This window comes from Rhinolophus hipposideros (genome assembly GCF_964194185.1).
Source record: "Rhinolophus hipposideros genome assembly, chromosome: 14".
In the NCBI taxonomy this organism is placed as follows: Eukaryota; Metazoa; Chordata; class Mammalia; order Chiroptera; family Rhinolophidae; genus Rhinolophus; species Rhinolophus hipposideros.
Window position 1 is genome coordinate 24,630,266 of NC_138060.1, and position 18,294 is coordinate 24,648,559.

Genomic DNA, 18,294 nt, shown 5'->3' on the forward strand with positions numbered 1-18,294 from the left:
CCATCGCTCCCTGAACTTGTGTGCTGGTTCTGCGAAGAGCCTGCCAAAACATATTTGACTTTTTCCTTTGACTTGCTGGTGCCTAGGACATGTGCATTTACTGCCAACATGATGGGTCAGAAAAGTCTCACATTTACCCACCCAACTCTGCTACGGGGAAAAAGACAAACTGCGTAGGGGAAAGAGACAGAATGAGATGCTGAGGATGCCTTGTAGGAACCAGGGGACCTCACTATCACCAGTCACTATATTCTAGCCCAACTTGGACCTTCCCTGTATATAGCACGCCACGCCCCACTTCCGGGGGGTATGATGAACTGCCGACGTTTGCTAGTTGTTTCCTCTGCTTGGGATGCCCGTCTGCATTACAGAACTCTTTCAAGGCCCAGGTCAAAGGTTAGCTGTCCTGTGAACCCTGGATCCTTTAGTATTTTGTTCAAGTAACTATTTTAAATATCCGCATTTGTTCTTACTGTGGGTCACCATGAACAGACTTTGGAGGATCTATCAATACCCCTGGGGTCACCTGAGAAATCTGTGTATCTGTGCCCATGTGTTACTCTGGAGAAGGGGGTTAGAGCTTCCGACACATTCTCAAAGAGATCCTGTGACTCAAAGGAAGTTTAAGAACCATCAGTTTCTTCTGTATCTCTGAGTTAACTGAGGGGCAAGGACCACATCTTTTTCACCTTGGACCCTCCAGCACTATTCCACAATAGACACTCGTACTTGTTGTCAGAAGCTGTTAGCGATCCACAAAGGCAATGCTTTCACAGGCAAGGAAGAGAAAACAGGGTGGTTTAATTCGCAGAGTCAAGAATCATTTGTTCTTGATTACAGCGTTCAACATGCAAATTATATTCACCTTAGTACAGAAATGGCACCCTGCTACTTTCCTGGGAGTTAATCCAGACGGAATTATTCCTGGGCAACCTTAACTATGTGTCTGCCAGCAATCGCCCCCTCTCCCTCCTTACAGCGATACATAAACTCCCTCCAATGCAGAATAACTGGGAAATGCGGTATTTCATTTAACTGAGTAACCATGTACAGTACAGCACCATTGATTTGTCAATGGATTTCATGTATTCTGAACTCCAGATCAAGACCTCACGTTATTTAACCGGTCTCTGATGATCCGAAAGGCACTTGAGAATCCGGCAGTGTCTCACGGTCACTGATTTTCGCTGGACAGTATTATGAGATAGAGAAGGTTTGCTAACTCTGTCCTGACCCTGGCTATTCACTCTGAAAAGTTTATATGAATAAGGTTTTGACACATTTGCTCTTTATGTCATTCTGTAGGCTCAAAATGAACAACAAAGGGAGCTTCACTTTGCTCATCCATAGTTCCTAAATTTTTAGTAATGAAAGTGTATTATTTATGTAAAGAAAGTTATAAAAATACTAACAAAAAGTTAAAGGTAAAACGTAGGGTGTTTGGATCCCAAGAAAACAGGAGTCTACGGTGGTTAGAAGTCAGGCTTACTACACATAATAATTAGGTGTAACTGACAATGCCTTTTCCAAGACTGTATTGTTATAAAGTTTCATATATTATCACTAGCTTGAGTTATCCCCCTTTCTCTGACTTCCATTACTAAAGTCACCAGATGGAAAATTTTAAATATTTTAAAAATAGCTGTTTCTGGATAAGTCACTCAGCAGACACACCTCGTATGTCCTCTAATTTCAGACATAAAGGGAACCGGCGCCGACAGGAGAGATCCTTGCGGCACACCCGCCAGCTCCTGCATCCTCCTGTTTATTCCGAGAGGCGCCTGCTCACATGAAAGTTACCAGGGTAAGTGCTACTCCAGGTTCCTGACACAGCTAATCCCTGCTTGGTCTTCAAAAAATAGACGTCTGTAATTCCTTTTTGAACATGCCTTCCAAGTGGAGGTCTTTGGCCATGAGCTCCTCTTCAACATCGTCTAGTGCCCACTGGTGATCTGTCAGCTCCAAAGCTTCCCACTCTGTCTGCAAGAAAAGAGAGCAGCGGGGCGGGCAGAGGCGGGCTGTTACTCAGAGCAGTGCTGACCCTTCGTGAGCACCTACACTGGGTGAAGCTCTTTACACGCACAAGCTCATTCAATCCTACGAGGGAGCTGCTGCTGTCCGTCCTGCTCCCTCCCACCCCTAAGTTATGGACAAGGAGGCTGAAGCCAAGAAAGGCAGACTATTTGTTCAAGGTCACTGGCGATAGTGACGAATTACATTTCTCCAATTGTTTACTAATGCTGAGTACTTTGCCTTTAATTAGTAGACTTTAGAAATATGTTTATGAAATTTAACATGCAATACAAATGTTGGCACAAGGGTGTGTTTTTTTGTTTTTAAACATAATTCACGTGACATAAAATTCACCTTTTTAATATATGCAGTTTACTAGGGTTTAGTATATTCACGAAGATGTGCAACCATCACCACTACCTAATTCCAGAATAATTTGATCAGCAGAAAATGAAACTCCATATCCAACAGCAGACACTGCCCACTATCCCCCTCTCCCAACACCTGGCAACTACTACTTTCCTTTCTGTATCTCTGGATTCATCTATTTTAGACATTAATATGTGGCCTTTTGTCACTGGTTTCTTTCACTTGGCATGTATTCAAGGTTTCTCTCTGTTGTAGCTTAATTTAGTACTCACCACTTTTTATGGCTGAATAATATTCCATTGTATACATTCCATTGTCCATATACTCATATACCAAAATGTTGTTTATCAGATGAACATTTGGATTGTTTCTACTTTTTGACTATTATGAATAGTTCTCTGAACATTCTTGTATAAGTTTTTGTGGGGACTTATGTTTTCAATTCTCTTGGGTTTTTACCTAAGAGTGGAATTGCTGGGTCATATGGCAACTATTTTTAATTTTTTGAAGAAAGGCTAAAAACTGTTTTTCCAAATGGCTTCCCCACTACTAGCATATATCAGGGTCCCAATGACTGCATATCTTTGTCAACACGTGTTATTGTCCATCTTCTTTATTATAACTATGAGGGGTGCGTATGAAGTGGTATCTCACTGTGATTTTGATTTGCATTTCCCTGATGGCTAATGATGTTGAGCAGCTATTCATAAGCTTATTGGATACTTGTGTATCTTGTTTGGAGAAATGTTTACTTAAAACCTTTGCCCATTTTTTAACTGGGTTTTCTTTTATTGTTGAGTTCTACATTCTGAATACTAGGTCCTTATCATATATGTGATTTGCAGACACTTTTTCCGATTTTGTGGGGTGTCTTTTCACTTTCTTGATGGAGTTCTTTGAAATACAAAAGTGCTCATTTTGACAAAGTCCCATTTATCTATTTTTCCTTTTGTTGCATATATTTTTAGTATCATATATAAAAAAAGAAGTCACTGCCTAATCCAAGGTCACTAATGTTTACACCTAATTTTCTTCTAAGAGTTTTATAGTTTAGCTCTTACATTTACGTCTTTGACCTTTTAAAACTTTTTATTAAAGCCTTTTTACTGTGGTAAAATATATATGTAACATAAAATTTGCCACTTTTAACCACTGTAAATATACGTATATGATTCAGTGGCATTAATTACATTCACAATGTTGTACAACAATCACCACTATCGATTTCTAAAAATGTTCATCCCTTGAAACCAAAACTGTACCCAGTAAGCAGTAAGACTCTTTTTTTCTCCCGCTGAACTATCTTGGCACCTTTGTCAAAAGTCAAGTGATCTGGGGCCGGCCCGGTGGCTCAGGCAGTTGGAGCTCCGTGCTCCTAACTCTGAAGGCTGCTGGTTTGATTCCCACATGGGCCAGTGGGCTCTCAACCACAAGGTTGCCAGTTCAACTCGAGTCCCGTAAGGGATGGTGGGCTCCACCCCCTGCAACTAAGATTGAACACGGCACCTTGAGCTGAGCTGCCTCCTGGATGGCTCAGTTGGTTGGAGCACGTCCTCTCAACCACAAGGTTGCCAGTTCGACTCCCGCAAGGGATGGTGGGCTGTGCCCCCTGCAACTAGCAACCGCAACTGGACCTGGAGCTGAGCTGCGCCCTCCACAACTAAGATTGAAAGGACAACAACTTGACTTGGAAAAAAGTCCTGGAAGTACACACTGTTCCCCAATAAAGTCCTGTTCCCCTTCCCCAATAGAATCTTTAAAAAAAAAAAAAAAGTCAAGTGGTCTTAAATGTATGGGCTTACTTCGGAACTCTCAATTCTATTCTATTGATTTATATGTCTGTCCTTATGCCAGTCCCACACTGTCTTGATTATTGTAGCTCTGAAGTAGGTTTTAAAACCAGGAAGTGTGAGTCCTCCAATTTCGTTCTAATTCAACATAGTTTGGGCTACTCAAGGTCTTTTGTATTTCCGTGTACTTCAGTATCAGCCTGTCAATTTCTGCACAAAAGGTAGGTGGAATTTTGACAGGGATTACACTGAATCTATAGACTAATTTGGGAGTACTGCCATCCTGATGATATTATGTCTTCTAAGCCATGGATGCCGTTCCATTTATTCAGGTCTTCTTTAATTTCTTTCAGCAATGTTTTGTAATTATCGGTGTACAAGTGTTACATTTCTTTTGTCAAATTTATTCCTCAGTGTTTCATTCTTTTCGATACTATTGTAAATGGAATTGTTTTCTTAATTTCAGTTTCAGATTCTTTATTATCAGTGTGTAGAAATACAACTGATTTTTGTATATTGACCTTGTATCCTACAGCCTTGCTGAACTTATTAGTTCTAAAAGGTTTTTATGTGTGTGTGGATTCCTGAGGATATTCTACATACAAGACCGTGTCAACTAAAAACAAAGATGGTTTTGCTTCTTCCTTTCTAATCTGAATGCGTTTATTTCTTTTTCTTGACTAACTGCCCTGGCTAGAACCTCTAGTACAATGCTGAACAGAAGGGCAACAGTGAACATTCTTATCTTGTTCCTAATCTTAGAGGAAAAGATGTCAGTATGAGTATGATGTTAACTGGGGGTTTTTCAGAGATGGCTTTCATGAAGATTAGCAAGTTCCCTTCTAGTTCTACTTTTTATGATGAAAAATTAGTGAGATTTTGTTGTATAAAAGTTATACCAGATTTTACAAATTCGAAAATCATTTCATGAAAAGGCTCTAAGTATTGATTTTTTAAAAAAAATGAAGTTTATATCTGGTATCTACAGGATCCACAAAAGCTAAAAAATATTCCAAATGCTTATCTAGTGCCTCTTACTGGACTGTTTTTACACCTTCATTTACAGTGTGGATTAAATCTGGGAGAGCATTTAAAACCAGTGAAAGTACCAAGAATCTCCAATTTACTTCACAGGGGATTCTCTCAGGATTAAGAGACATGTAAACCAAAATACATTTTTGCTAAATTTAAATCTAAATGATAAAACCATACATACTACACTCCCTTCAGGGAACCTGTCTTTAGCTGTGCAGTAAGGCGTTTTAGAGCTTAGGTAAAGCTAGAAGAAGTGAATGTACCTTGAAAGCTTTGTTGGTGTCCGCAGGCATGGCCATGGCTGCTCCCGTCATCTGCTCCTGCATCATCCGTGACTGGTCCGCGGCTGTGCAGGAAGACATGCCTGCGTGAGTGCTGGGGACTCAGCAAGCACCCACCACCCTCGGGGACTGTTCTTCCCTGAGGGTGCTGGGTGCTTGCTGAGCCCCAGCTCAGAACTTACAGTAGTGAGTTAACTCAGTAGTCAGTTAAAGAACCACATGACAGATTCACTGACTGGCCCTGTCTCACACTGACACTGGGAAAGTCGCTTTACCTCTCCTGAAGAACGGGGATGGTAACAGCAGGAGAAGAAAGATAATTAAAGGAAGCACTGTTCAACTTTAAACAATAACAACAGTCACCAGTTATTGAGCAAGTACTATATGTCAAATACTTTACTCAGCGCTTCACATAAGCTACCTCATCCAGGCCTAACAACAAACCCTGAAGTTAATGAATAAGGACGCTGTTTTACAAACAGGATCAGGGTTCTTACGGAACTTGCCGGAGGTCCCAGCCATTAAGTGAGACAGCCAGGACTGGTCCTGGTAAACCGTCTAGTCAATGAACTAACTGATCACACCAGGGCGTCTTTCAGCTTCAGGTTTACAGGCTTACATTGCTGAGGCTAGATCCCTCACATGAGGATATCAGACTTTGCGGGACTACATACTGTCCCCATGACTGCCACGGGGAATTTGGATCTCCAGTTTGACCCTGGAATTTTAAAAACTGTGTTAGAATTCCTCAGAAACTTAAGAATAAGTTTAAAGACTGAAGCATGTATTTGACTATGCGAACAAGGAGCATAGCCTATATGATTTTTCTGACCCTGGCATGGATGATTCATCTATTAAAGTATCTGCTGATTAAACCTGATGTGCTCCTTACCATTATCTTGGCCTAGAATCAGAGAATAGATGCTCCGAAGCCCAAAGACATTGAGGAAGTACCAGGATGCAGAACTCACCCTAGTAAAGCAAAAGTGAAACAATGTAGGTAGTTATGTCAGAATGAACAGTACTTAGCACTTTTCTACACCCAAAGTTGTTCAGAATATGTAAAGAAATCGCCTGGGGTATGTTATATGCATTCAAAGCACAACTAGAGAAGAAATACAAGTTGTGAAGGGAGTCTGACAATACTTACAGCTCACTGTAGGCAACTGCTACTTACAGCTACGTAATCAACTCTTCTGCCTTCAGTGGCAGGAGCTGAACTCACAACTGGTGTGCTCCCATTTAATCAGGGAACATAAGCTTTGTGTTATTTAATTTTCCTTTCTACATAATGAGTTTTCAAACTCTTTATTATTTTTAATTTTAAAAACAATACCACTTGTTATATATAATACACGCAAACAACATAGAAATACACAGAATAAAAATTAAGAGGCCACCTGTCCTGAATCCCAGTCTTTACAAGGAATCACAAGTGGGGGTGGGTTTCACACTTGGAAGAAAGGATGAAAGGTGACTTTCAGGAAATACTTGCAATATTGAAAACGGTAGCTACTGGGAAAGCCACTCTAAGTTCTGAACTTTATCAGCAAAGCTTAGGTTACCCACCTTGTCCCCATAAAATAAATATGCTCCGATGTACTAAAAACTAAAAAAGGAGTATGAGAAATGATACAGACATAGAAAGAATCCACACTTCATTCTAATACTTCGGTCACACAACCGCAGGGGTCTATTCTGGTTTACTCCATCAGGTTGCAGGTAAGTAAACGGCCTATCTGTACATAATGTTGCAGATTTATATCTAACAGTAAGTTAGCTGTATATCTGCGCTCTAGTCTCCTTTATCCTGGCAAGCATGTCAGTCACACACCTGCCAGATGCTGAGAAAAGATAACAAAGCTTTTCTTTAGCACATGAAATAATAGAATCATGCTACTCGAAATCAGTGTAGCTTTCCTCCTTGAGTGGATCTGCACAGCCAAGGCTCTCCCAGCACCTAGTCTGTCCTACTTTGCTCAAACTGAGGAGTGAGTTAAGGTCACCACTGCTGACCCCATTCATTGCCCATTCTCCTCCACCTCTTGTCTGGCTTCCTTTTTAATGTCAGTCTCTGGGAAGCTATAGATAAAATTGTCGGAAGAGACAATATGAAGAAGTACTGGATTCCAGATGCAGCAGCAGTATTCCAAGAGCTTTTCAGATTTTGGCTTTTATTACTTTGCTATAGAAAACAGAGTGGTAAATAAGACACGAGTGCTGGAGTTGGACAGACTCTGTGGTCAAATCTCAAGTTCCTCCACTTAATTCGTAGGGTTGCTATGAGGATAAAATAATATATGGAAAACACCTAGCACAGACTGGTACCAATGAAAAAGATGAATGTTAGTATTAGCGGTAATATATTTTGGAAAAATTAATACAAACACCCACTCCCATAAGCTCCGGGTACTGCTAAAAGGTTTGCCTGGCCAAAGTTCCTGGCTTTATCTTTTAACTTTTTGGGAGTGGACACCTTCACCTTGCACTCCTAAGCCCCAAGCACCTAAAGAGGCTGACACATTCCTTCCTGTTGTAAGACTCATGTAAAAGTTGTCATAATCCACTTGTGGCATTTTTGAGCAGTTTCAATGATAAAAACTCCAAAACTTATTCATTGTGGTATGCAAACTGGAAATCCTATTCTTTAAGAGATACTAGTTTTAGATTTTTGTTTGCGTTTTCATTAAGTAAAAGAAAGTTCTTACCAGGAGGCATCTAATGTGAGTAGTTCGATTCCTTGCTGTAGCATAGGCTTAAAACGAAGAGTCAGTGGAAATGGGACCTTGGCTGCAGAGAACAAAGAAAAAGTTCACAATCACTTCTACCTTCTTTATTTTTAGAATAATTTAAGTGTGAATGCATATATTCTTTCCCTGAGAAGGTGGGAACTCTGCCATACAGAATTTGGTAAGAATTCCATAAGAAAATTTGTGTTACTTTCTGAAGCAACAGTCAAATGTCACTCTATTATAGTTCCTTGAACAACACTAGCTTCTCTATGGCTTAAGAAGCAGGGACTCAAACTGAGCCGTGACCTAAAATCTCAAAAGAAACTCTCACTAATTTGTTAAACCTGAAGTGGAATATATACATACAGAGAACTACATTACTAAGAAACCAAATTAATTCAAATCAAATCAACTTATAAACAAATAGACTAACGACTCACCCCAACACCTAGAAAATGAAGTCAAAATAGAAATGGGCTTCCCTTCATCCTACTCAACTAGAACACTACATTAGTTTCGGATAGACACTAGCAAGTCACTCATCGGAAAACCTATTAGTGTAAAAAACAAAACCCACATTATTAACTTAGAATCAGTTTGCAATAAGAACCATAAAATCATAGCATATTCTCCGAATCGGGATAAGGGAAAGGTGCACTGATGAAGCAAACCTCAAGTCTTCTAGGTCTGTAACTTACTTGTAACAAAGCCTGAAAATGTCATGTTGATCCATCCACCAATAAGAATCATAGGGAGAACATTTGTTACATTGCCTTTCATCATGTCTGTCAGCATAGTGGGATCTAAGACAAAAACACAAGAGACCACTACATTTTACCACTGTTGGTAGGGACTTCTCCAATTTTCTGAACACTTTTAATTTATTTGATAAATACAAGTTCTTTGTAAAAAATCAAAATGACATACAAACAGGATGTAGACAGTTCTTCTGAGCTCACTCTCTAAACAACTTTAACTGTTGCATATCCTTCCATCTTTTTATTTACACCAATAACAGTTTCTGTACATACACAACAGAGGGTGCTATGCTTACTATTCTGCTTAAATTTAAAAAGTTAATATAGTGTGAATGGTATTTCCACATTGATACACTGTCTCATTATTTTCAGTGTCTGCATAGGAGTCCACAATGTGGTTTTAGTCATCACTGTTGGGATGGACCTTCAGACTGTTTCCAATTTTTTCTTTTTGCCAACAAACAATGCTGCCAACAACTACCTTGTACATAAATCTGTGTGTTTATGTAAGTGTTTCTGTAAGAGAAACTCTTAAAATTTCTAGGTCAAGGGGTTTGAACATTTAAAATTGACAGATATTGTCAGATTGTCCTTCAACCACAGTGAGAGGGCCCAACTTCCCATGACCTTGACAGTAGCAGCTTTGGTCAAGCTTTTCAATCTTTGACATGTGATGGGCTAAAAAGGACATCTTGTTTTAATTTGCATTTCATAGATTGTAGTTAGGGCAAGTATCTTTTCATATATTTATTGGTGTTTTGTTTCTTGTAGGTCTTCTAAAAGACTTGCTAAAATCAATTCTAGAAACTTCTGTCTGCGTTTAAAATTGTTGGTTATCTCACCTAAAGAAATGGGTACTAAAGTGAGAGGACAGTCAACACACAATAATAAATTATTTTGTTTTACTTCAGTGATGCTGTGTTTTTCACATGGCTGGGATCAGTGGCAGTAAGAAATCTGCTAGAGCAAAAATTGTAGGGTGAGCCAAGCAGTCATGTCTAACAAAGAAATGCCTGGTCTAGAGAAGTAGTGAGAGCTCCTCCTCATCCAGGCAGAAGTGGGGTGACCATCTGTCAGCAACAGGAGCCAGGCACTGGGTGGGCTGGAATTTTTTCCAACTGTACTCCCCAGAGCCCTGGGTCCTGAGGAACAGCAACAGGGAGAGACCCAGGCACAATGGCTTTAGGCTCCCCAACCCCTTAGCCGAGAGCTTATTTTTCATCCATGTTATACACTGGGGTTCCCAGAAGATATATCTGAAAAAGAGAACTCCACTTCTGTAGATCCCTGTACTAGATGATCTCTAAAGTCCCTGAGATTATTGTCTTCTACAATTTAACAATTAAATCAAACGACATCTTTCCTGTCCCTCCTACCCTCACCCATGTTAAAAATCTTCCTCAAAGAATGAGAGAAGGGAGTAAACATACCAGTCATAGGCGAAGGAGGCACTACCTTCCTTTTAGTTTTTTTGAAAAATCCATCCTCTGGATTGTTGAAGTAATATTTTCGTGTCAAGAAAGACTAGTAGAAAAAAAGAGCTTTTTAAGTCTTAAAACTGTGACATAGCAAATTGTCAAATTATTCCCCAGACGTTTAGTCAAAAGGCCCTTGGAATATGCTGTTACACTCAGAGCTGGCAGCCTATTTGGCAGCTGAACTGACATTTTAGCTGAGTCACATTTAAAAACAATTTCCTAAGAAAGGTGAGGTCACAATGACAGCAAACACCACCAGGCCAGTTTAATTCCCGACTTGCCAGCCTTCAGTTTTCCCCAAAGAATCCCCTTATAAAACATTCAGATATCTACTGCCCTCAACAGTGAATTGTGGGGCTTTTAATAAAAGATAAATGAGTACCTGTTTGGGAATGTATTTTCCATTTTCCCTGAGGACTCTGCTTCGAATTAGGACTTGACTGAAAAATACAACCAAGACAATGAGATTTTTAAAAGTGAAACACTAGAAGAAAATGAGAGAATAAAGTAGGAGACCTATTTAAACACAAGAGAGGGCCTATTTGGAAACAGTCCTATGCGGAAACTTTTCAAACCACAAGTACCCTTAAAACCAATCTAACATATTTAACCCCAAAATCAGGTTTTCAAGAGAACATTTTTCAGAAGTGACTGTGTTTCTGAACAAACAAAGATTTCTGAGGAAGGCACATTTGGAACATTCAGCTTCTTCTTACTTTATAATGAGCTAAGAAGGAATTTTTTCTGAGTGAAAAAAGTAGCAGTTGGAGGTTACTCAGAAGATTTGGGGGCAGGAGGAGGGAGGACGGGTGAGGATTGAAGAAGGAACTTTTTAAATGCCACAGAGAAATGAGTGCAGTACTTAAGAAGGTTGTTATCTGACAGACAACAAATAGAAATGCCAACCAGGATTCAGCCTGTTATTAAGCTCTCAATAAACATTAACTGAATTAATAAATGAAATTATTTGGTAATATTTGAACACAAGTTACCATTAAAGGTAATAGAGTGTAATACCACAAGTGGTTGGTGCCAAGAACAGTGATCAAAATACTAATAGGTTTTCAAAAGTTGTTTTAATTGGGGGATGGGGGGAGTCTCCTTAGGTTAATGGAACTCAGTCTTGAAAAGTGCAAAAAAAAAAAAGAAAAAGAAAAACAAAACAACCATAGGTAGAAACAAATACAAGAAAACTGCTTGGTTCTCTCTACTCCTCAGTACAAACCACCTGCTCTAAGCAGTTGGTCAGTACCCTTAGGGTCTCCTTGCCACCTTATGATTATTCTAGCTTCTCCATATGATGGCAATTCTCCAGTGTCCCTCTCCTAATTCTACCGCAACATGACTTAATACCTTCTTCAAGCCCCACTTTCTCCATGAAACACTCCATGAAACTCTTCTTCAACCCTACCTTCTCTGTGAAACTCTCCAGGAAGACTAGAGAAAATTCCATGGCGCCCTTGCGGAATTCTCTGGTCTTCCTCCTCCATGCCTCGTCATACTATACAGGTGTCTGCTCCACACAGGCGTACAGAGGTGACATGTAATATGTTTCTGTTCCCTGTGAGCTACTCTAACGCTAGTCAAAGTGCGGCGTATGTACCAATACTGGTTTGTGATAAGTACAGACATTGTACTTTACTTGTGATACTAAGTAAGGGTTTAGAAACTTTTATAGTAATTTGACTGATCTAAATATCTGATCAAAATATTTTATAAGAGTACCAGTCTGTGATATATTGGGAATTTAAAAACCAAAAAACTGGTCCTTCACCACTGACAGTTTGAGCAGCACTGGGTCTAGAATAATGGGTAAAAATTTAAGCTCTGGAGTTGGACAGATGGGTTAAAATCCTTGCTCTTCCACTTCTTAGCTAGTGAACTTGGGTGAGTCATTTAAATTCCCTATGCCTCCATTCATATTCTGTACAATAAAAGATTTATCCTCATTGAACAAATACTTCTTGAGCTTCTAAGTGCCAAAAAGCAAATATCTCATGAAGGTTAAAGTCTAGTGGGGGGAGAAAAATAGTAACTAAATAACCACAGGAATAAATCTGAAATTTACCTTTTATAGCCTATGAAGGAGAGATGGATGGTATGATGGAACGTACAAGAGGAGGATCTGACCAAGTATGAGAAAGCAAGGTCCTGGGAAAAGCTTTGCTGAGGTTGTATGATTACGTTGGAATCTTAAGAATGAGTAGAGATTACCTTGACAGAGTGCTGGAGAGAACAGCATGGGCAAAAGTCCTGTGGCAGTAATAAGCACCATGTTTCTTAGGATCTGAGAAAAGGCCATATGGCTGGAAGAAAGAGAACTACAGAAAGTGTGGTGAAAACGAGGCTTGAGGTGGGCAATGAGGCTTGAGAGGAGAGGCTATACAAGGCCATGTAGGACCCACTGTATTTTCTTTTTAATTGTGGCAAAAACCATGTAACATAAAAATTACCATCTTAACTATATTTAAGTGTACAGTTCAGTACTGTTAAGTATATTCACATTGTTGTAAAACAGATCTTCAGAACTTTTTCATTTTGCAATCCTGAAACTCTATACCCACTGAACAATAACTCCTCTTTTTTCTCACTCCCAGCCCTCAGTAACCACCATTCTACTTTCTGTTTCTATTAATTTTACTATTTTAGATACCTCAAGTGAAATCATACAGTTACTATCTTTTTGTGCCTGGCTTATTTCACTTCACATAATGCCCTTAAATGTCACCTATGTTGTAGCATGTGACAGGATTTCCTTCCTTTTTAAGGGTCCCATGTATTTTGATCTTTATCTTAAGAGCATCCCCTTGTTGGGGATGTCAATTGGTACAGCCATTATGGAAAACAATATAGAGGTTCCTCAAAAAAATAAAAATAGAACTACCACATGATCCAGCAATTCCACTTCTGGGAATATATCTGCAGGAAACAAAACCACTACCTCGAAGAGCTATCTGTACTCCCATGTTCACTGCACCATTATTCACTATAGCCAAAATATGGAAACAACCTAAGTGTCCATTACATATGAATGGATAAAGATGATGTGGTGTATACATGTATACACAATGGAATATTATTTGACCATGATGAAGAAGGAAATCCTGCCATTTACAACATGGATGAACCTAGAGGACATTATGCTAAATGAAATTAGCCAAATATTGTATGATCTCACTTATATGGAGAACATATATATGTATGTACATATACATATACATATATGTTTATATATGTATATACACATATACATATATATGTATATATAAAAGTTGCAGTCATAGAAAGAGAAACTAGAAGAGTGGTTATGGGGGGTAAGGGAGATGGGGAGATGCTGGTCAAAGGATATAAGCCTTCAGTTTTAAGATGAATAATCTCTGGGGATTTAACATACAGCATGGTGACTACAGTTGTTAATAAAACTGCATAGTGTACTTGAAATTTAATAAGAGACCTTAAGTGTTCTCACCACCAAAAAAAAAGGTAACTATGTGCAGTGTTGTATGTATAATTATCTGGATTGTGGTCATCAATTCACAAAGTATACATCTGTCAAATTGTTACATTATACACTTCATTTCGCTGTAAAATGGACTGAAATGGTGACACGCTACAACATGGGTGAACCTTGAAAACATTATGCTAAGTGAAATGAGCCAGACACAAGATGACAAATACTGTCTGATTCCACTGACATGGGTACCTAGAATAGTCAAATTCATAGTCAGAAAGTAGAATGGTGGTTACCAGAGGCTGCGGGGAGGAGAGAATGGGAGTTATTATTAACTGGTTCAGTTTCTGCAGATAAAAATACTGTGGAAGTGGATGATGGTGGTTGGTGGTTGCACAACTATGTGTATGTACTTAACGACACTAAGTTATACACTTAAAAACAGTTAAAATGGTCAATTTTGTTATATTTTACCACAATCTGTTAAAAAAAAAAAGCAAAAGGGAAATACTGAATGATTTTAAGCTGAGTTCTTCATATATATTATCTCATTTAAAGTGATTACCACTGTACTTGGCACAACCTAAGCATAAAATTAATGGTATCCATTATTTTCCTTTTGCATGTTTTATCCCGTGGACTGAAACTTCCGGAGTAGGGTCTTGACCTTGTCTGATTTTGTACCCACAGGACAATGCAGGGCACCTGGTAGGTCATCAGCAAAAATTTGTTCACTGCAGATAATTCAGGACTTCAGCAGGCACTGTGATCAATGGAAATTCAACTAACTCTCCTATATGCTGATGAGCAATTTTGTAGAACTGGGGTTGAGAATCATGACTTTGAGGCATTTCAACCCTGAATTAAGGCAAGCTTAAATTATTCTGTATGTTATAAACTCTGATGTCTGCAAATTCTACAAGACAATTTTAATTTTGCATTTTCAGTTCCATTAATATCTAAAAATAAGTCCTTGTACTGGTTATAAAGATAAAGCTTCTCTTTGTAAGTGGTAATTTGCAACTGAAAGACATTTCTTAAAACTTTAGTTTTTAAAGTCAGTATTTCTCAAACTGAAGTTCCACATGCTTAAAGATCTGTGTTTTTTTTTTTCCCCCTTTCCAAAGAGTTAGTATACTCTTGAAGCTTGAGAACTACTTTTTACATACACGCTATCCTCAAATATGGTCTAATATATTTTGTTCATGTATTTTTCAGGTTTGGTTTAATATGTTTTAGAAAAATTTTAATAACTTTTGAGGCAATAAAAGTTTAATAATTTATGAAACTCAATGTCGCATTTTGTGATCATTTAGGCTACTGGAAACTTATACTGTATTTAGAGGGATATTTTACAATTAAAAAACATCTTTTGCCTTGGACTTTGGGGCAGTTCAGAATCACGTGCTCAGCAATCTACCCAAGTTCAAATGATGACCTGGTGGGGTATAGTCATATCAAGTCAGAGTTGGCATGACCCAGACACCTTACTTAAGGGATGGAGCAATAATGGAGATGTAGTTTTCTCTAAAGCTGTGGTTCTTCATGGAGCTAGTACTGCCCTCTAGGGGGCCTTATGGAAATCTGTGGAAATTTTCTGGGTGTCAAAAGGATGGGCTGGAGAGGAAAGAGCACAAAATTGTCATTTGTTAAGGATAAGGGATGCTAAGTATCCCTCAGTGCTGGGGACAGTTGTGAAATACAAAGAACTGTCCCATGTCTCACACTCCTTTTGATGTCTCACCAAATTGTTTTTCATTATCTTAAACCTCAAACCTAATTCCATTTTTTTGTGTTGCAGGGAGGGGAGATGATTTTTTTATATACTCAATTTCCAGTTATACAACCACCGAGTAAACATAGGGAAAACTGCACTTTGTTTTGTTCAGAACTTTATCAAGAGCAGTTCACCATTTAGGAAAATCACATCCAAGACAGAACTGCCTTCTGTGATGTCTAAGTAGTTAACACACTGTATCAGCCTACAATTCAATCTGTCCCTATTATAGATTTTACAGCTAAGTGATTGCATCTGACTTCTCCATTACATCTTCTAGGATCACTGTGCACAAGCACTTATGAAATTAAATTATTTTATTTTTATTTCTCCTGATTGTTACACTAGAGCAGGGGTGTCCAAACTGTGGCCCGCGATCCATTTTTTATTGGCCCGCAGCAAATTCCAAAAATATATTTAGTTTACTTAAATAAACCAAGTGAGGCAATACGTACTTCACCTCGAGTGAGTGGCCTGGCTGTTTGTGTATTTTACCACATATGGCCCTTGGTGAAAAACGTTGAAAAAAGTTTGGACACTCCTGCACTAGAGCATTGTTTTGTTTTTTGTTTTTAAATGTTATTGTATGTAGAGTGCATCAACTGTGAATTTCATTTTGGGGTAGAAAAGGGAGCTTTGGGTCTGATATCATTTAGAACCTTCACTCTGAAATCACATGGTGAATCAGCAGCAAAAAACTGTTAGAAAATCTATGACAGCAGGAATTGTGGTCAAGAGAATTTAATTTGGGAGTGAGACTGGGCTGGGTTCAAGTCTAGGCACAATATTTTACTATTTTGGTTATTTTGGAAAGGCTACTTAACTTTGCCAGGCTTACTTTTTTTCTTCAGTTGTAAAAATGAGTTCAGGATTATCTCAGTTTTAGTTTGAGGATACAATGAGAACAATTTATTGGCGTCAATAAATAAATAAATGCTGTCTGAGTTCTCTCCACTTTGCCTCTTTCTATAGTTTTCCCTTCTGTGTTGAACTGACTTCTTAAGGTTATCTCCAGGTTGGTTCTAATCAGTTCTGAACTTACGCCCCAGAAAAATAATTCAGTGGCTACTGTGATGTAGTAGAAAGAGCTTCAGACTTGGGAACCAGAAGACTTCGCTTCGAGTCTTGGATGTCACTATATATGTGACCATGAAACCTCTTAAGCCTCAGTTTCTATAAAATGGGACACCATCTACTCTGAATTTTAAATAAGTTAATGAATATTAGTGTTTAGCATAGTGCTTGGCATAGAATAAGTGCTTGGTAAATGTTGGTTTATTATTATTCTCAGCATAATTGGGAAGCACAACTGAAAATGACAAAGCAGTGCTTGGCAAACTTCAGTCATTCTCATTCCTTGGTTGTGATTATCTTATTCACCTAGAACTTGTACTATTAAAAACTTAGTATTTCTTATATATCAACTTTTTTACTTATGTAGGTTTTAAATCTTTAAATTACCAGCAAATGGAAAACCAGTATTACTTGCCACAGATAGAAAGTAACTAGTAACTCTAATAAAAACAAAACATTATTAAACATAGGTAGACAGTGTTGTCTGTGGAAAGTTCTGGGCCTGAGACTTGCCCTTTGTTAAAATGGGAGAGTAATAATCAATAGGGAAGTGTTAAAAACATAATAGCATTTACCTGAAATAGTCTCTGAAAATAATCAGAACGATTGACTGAAAATGGTTTTTAATATGGAGGGAGCACACGTCTAGATACCATCTAAAATCATCTCAAATTACCCTCTCCATAGATAAATACTGTAATGAAACACAAGAGGAAGAAGAAGTCGCCTCCATTCCAGTGGAGGAAAAGATAATTACAACCCCTGACATCTCTGTGGCAGTTTTACGTTTGCCAAGCACTTGGTTATTGGGTATCTCAGCTGACCACCATAGTAGTTTGGTAAAACAAGTATAATCACACCCACCATATCTTTAGTTCACAGATAAGCCGAGGGTTTGCAATTAGCCTAACAATATTAACAGCAACAATTTTTTGAGCACTTAATTCGTCCCAAGCCCAGTACTAAAGCCTTTATAGATATCATCTACAATTTAATCCCCAAGCCTACTCTATGAGGCATGTCATGCTGTCATCCCCATTGTACAGATGACGAAAGTGAAACAGGTAACTGAGCTCAGGTCACCCAGCCAGTGGGGGTGCGACGTGAACATCGGGAGCGAATTGACAGAATCCCTGCACTTTCTTGCCCAAGGTCACGGGGGAGTGAGGTCGTAGGATCCAGGAGAACGCTGACCTGTCGGAGACTTGTTCCTGGGTGAGTTTCTTGTCGCTCTGCAGCAGGATGGACACGTAGTGGCGGATCATGCCCACGAAGAAGGTGATGATAACGATGGGAAGGACCACCCAGAGGCGGATGTTGGAGTCGAGCAACAGCTCGGGCCCCGCCATCTTCCCAGAGCGCCCGGCCAGGTAGAGCCGGGTTTCTCTTTCCCCCGGCGCGCGGGATCCCCTTGGAGTTCGTCTCCGGGCCCCCTCACAGCCTCAGCCTCGCTGGCCCGGGACCCCGCCGCAGCCTCTGCCTCGGCGCACTGCCGCCAGCCGGGCCGAGGCCGCCCACTTCCGGCGCGGAAGGTTG

General features: G+C 39.3%; 1 protein-coding gene across 1 annotated transcript; it reads right to left on the reverse strand.

The window, feature by feature from the left end:
* Positions 1-781: 781 nt before the first annotated feature.
* Positions 782-18,285, reverse strand: EMC3 (ER membrane protein complex subunit 3). Its single transcript, XM_081072552.1, has 8 exons — positions 17,953-18,285; positions 10,839-10,896; positions 10,409-10,502; positions 8,919-9,023; positions 8,197-8,278; positions 6,381-6,460; positions 5,471-5,553; positions 782-1,980 (listed from the first exon to the last, which is right to left on the reverse strand). Exons 1-8 carry the CDS (start codon positions 18,105-18,107, stop codon positions 1,852-1,854), a joined length of 786 nt encoding a protein of 261 aa, XP_080928678.1. The 5' UTR covers positions 18,108-18,285; the 3' UTR covers positions 782-1,851.
* Between the last annotated feature and the right edge of the window lie 9 nt (positions 18,286-18,294).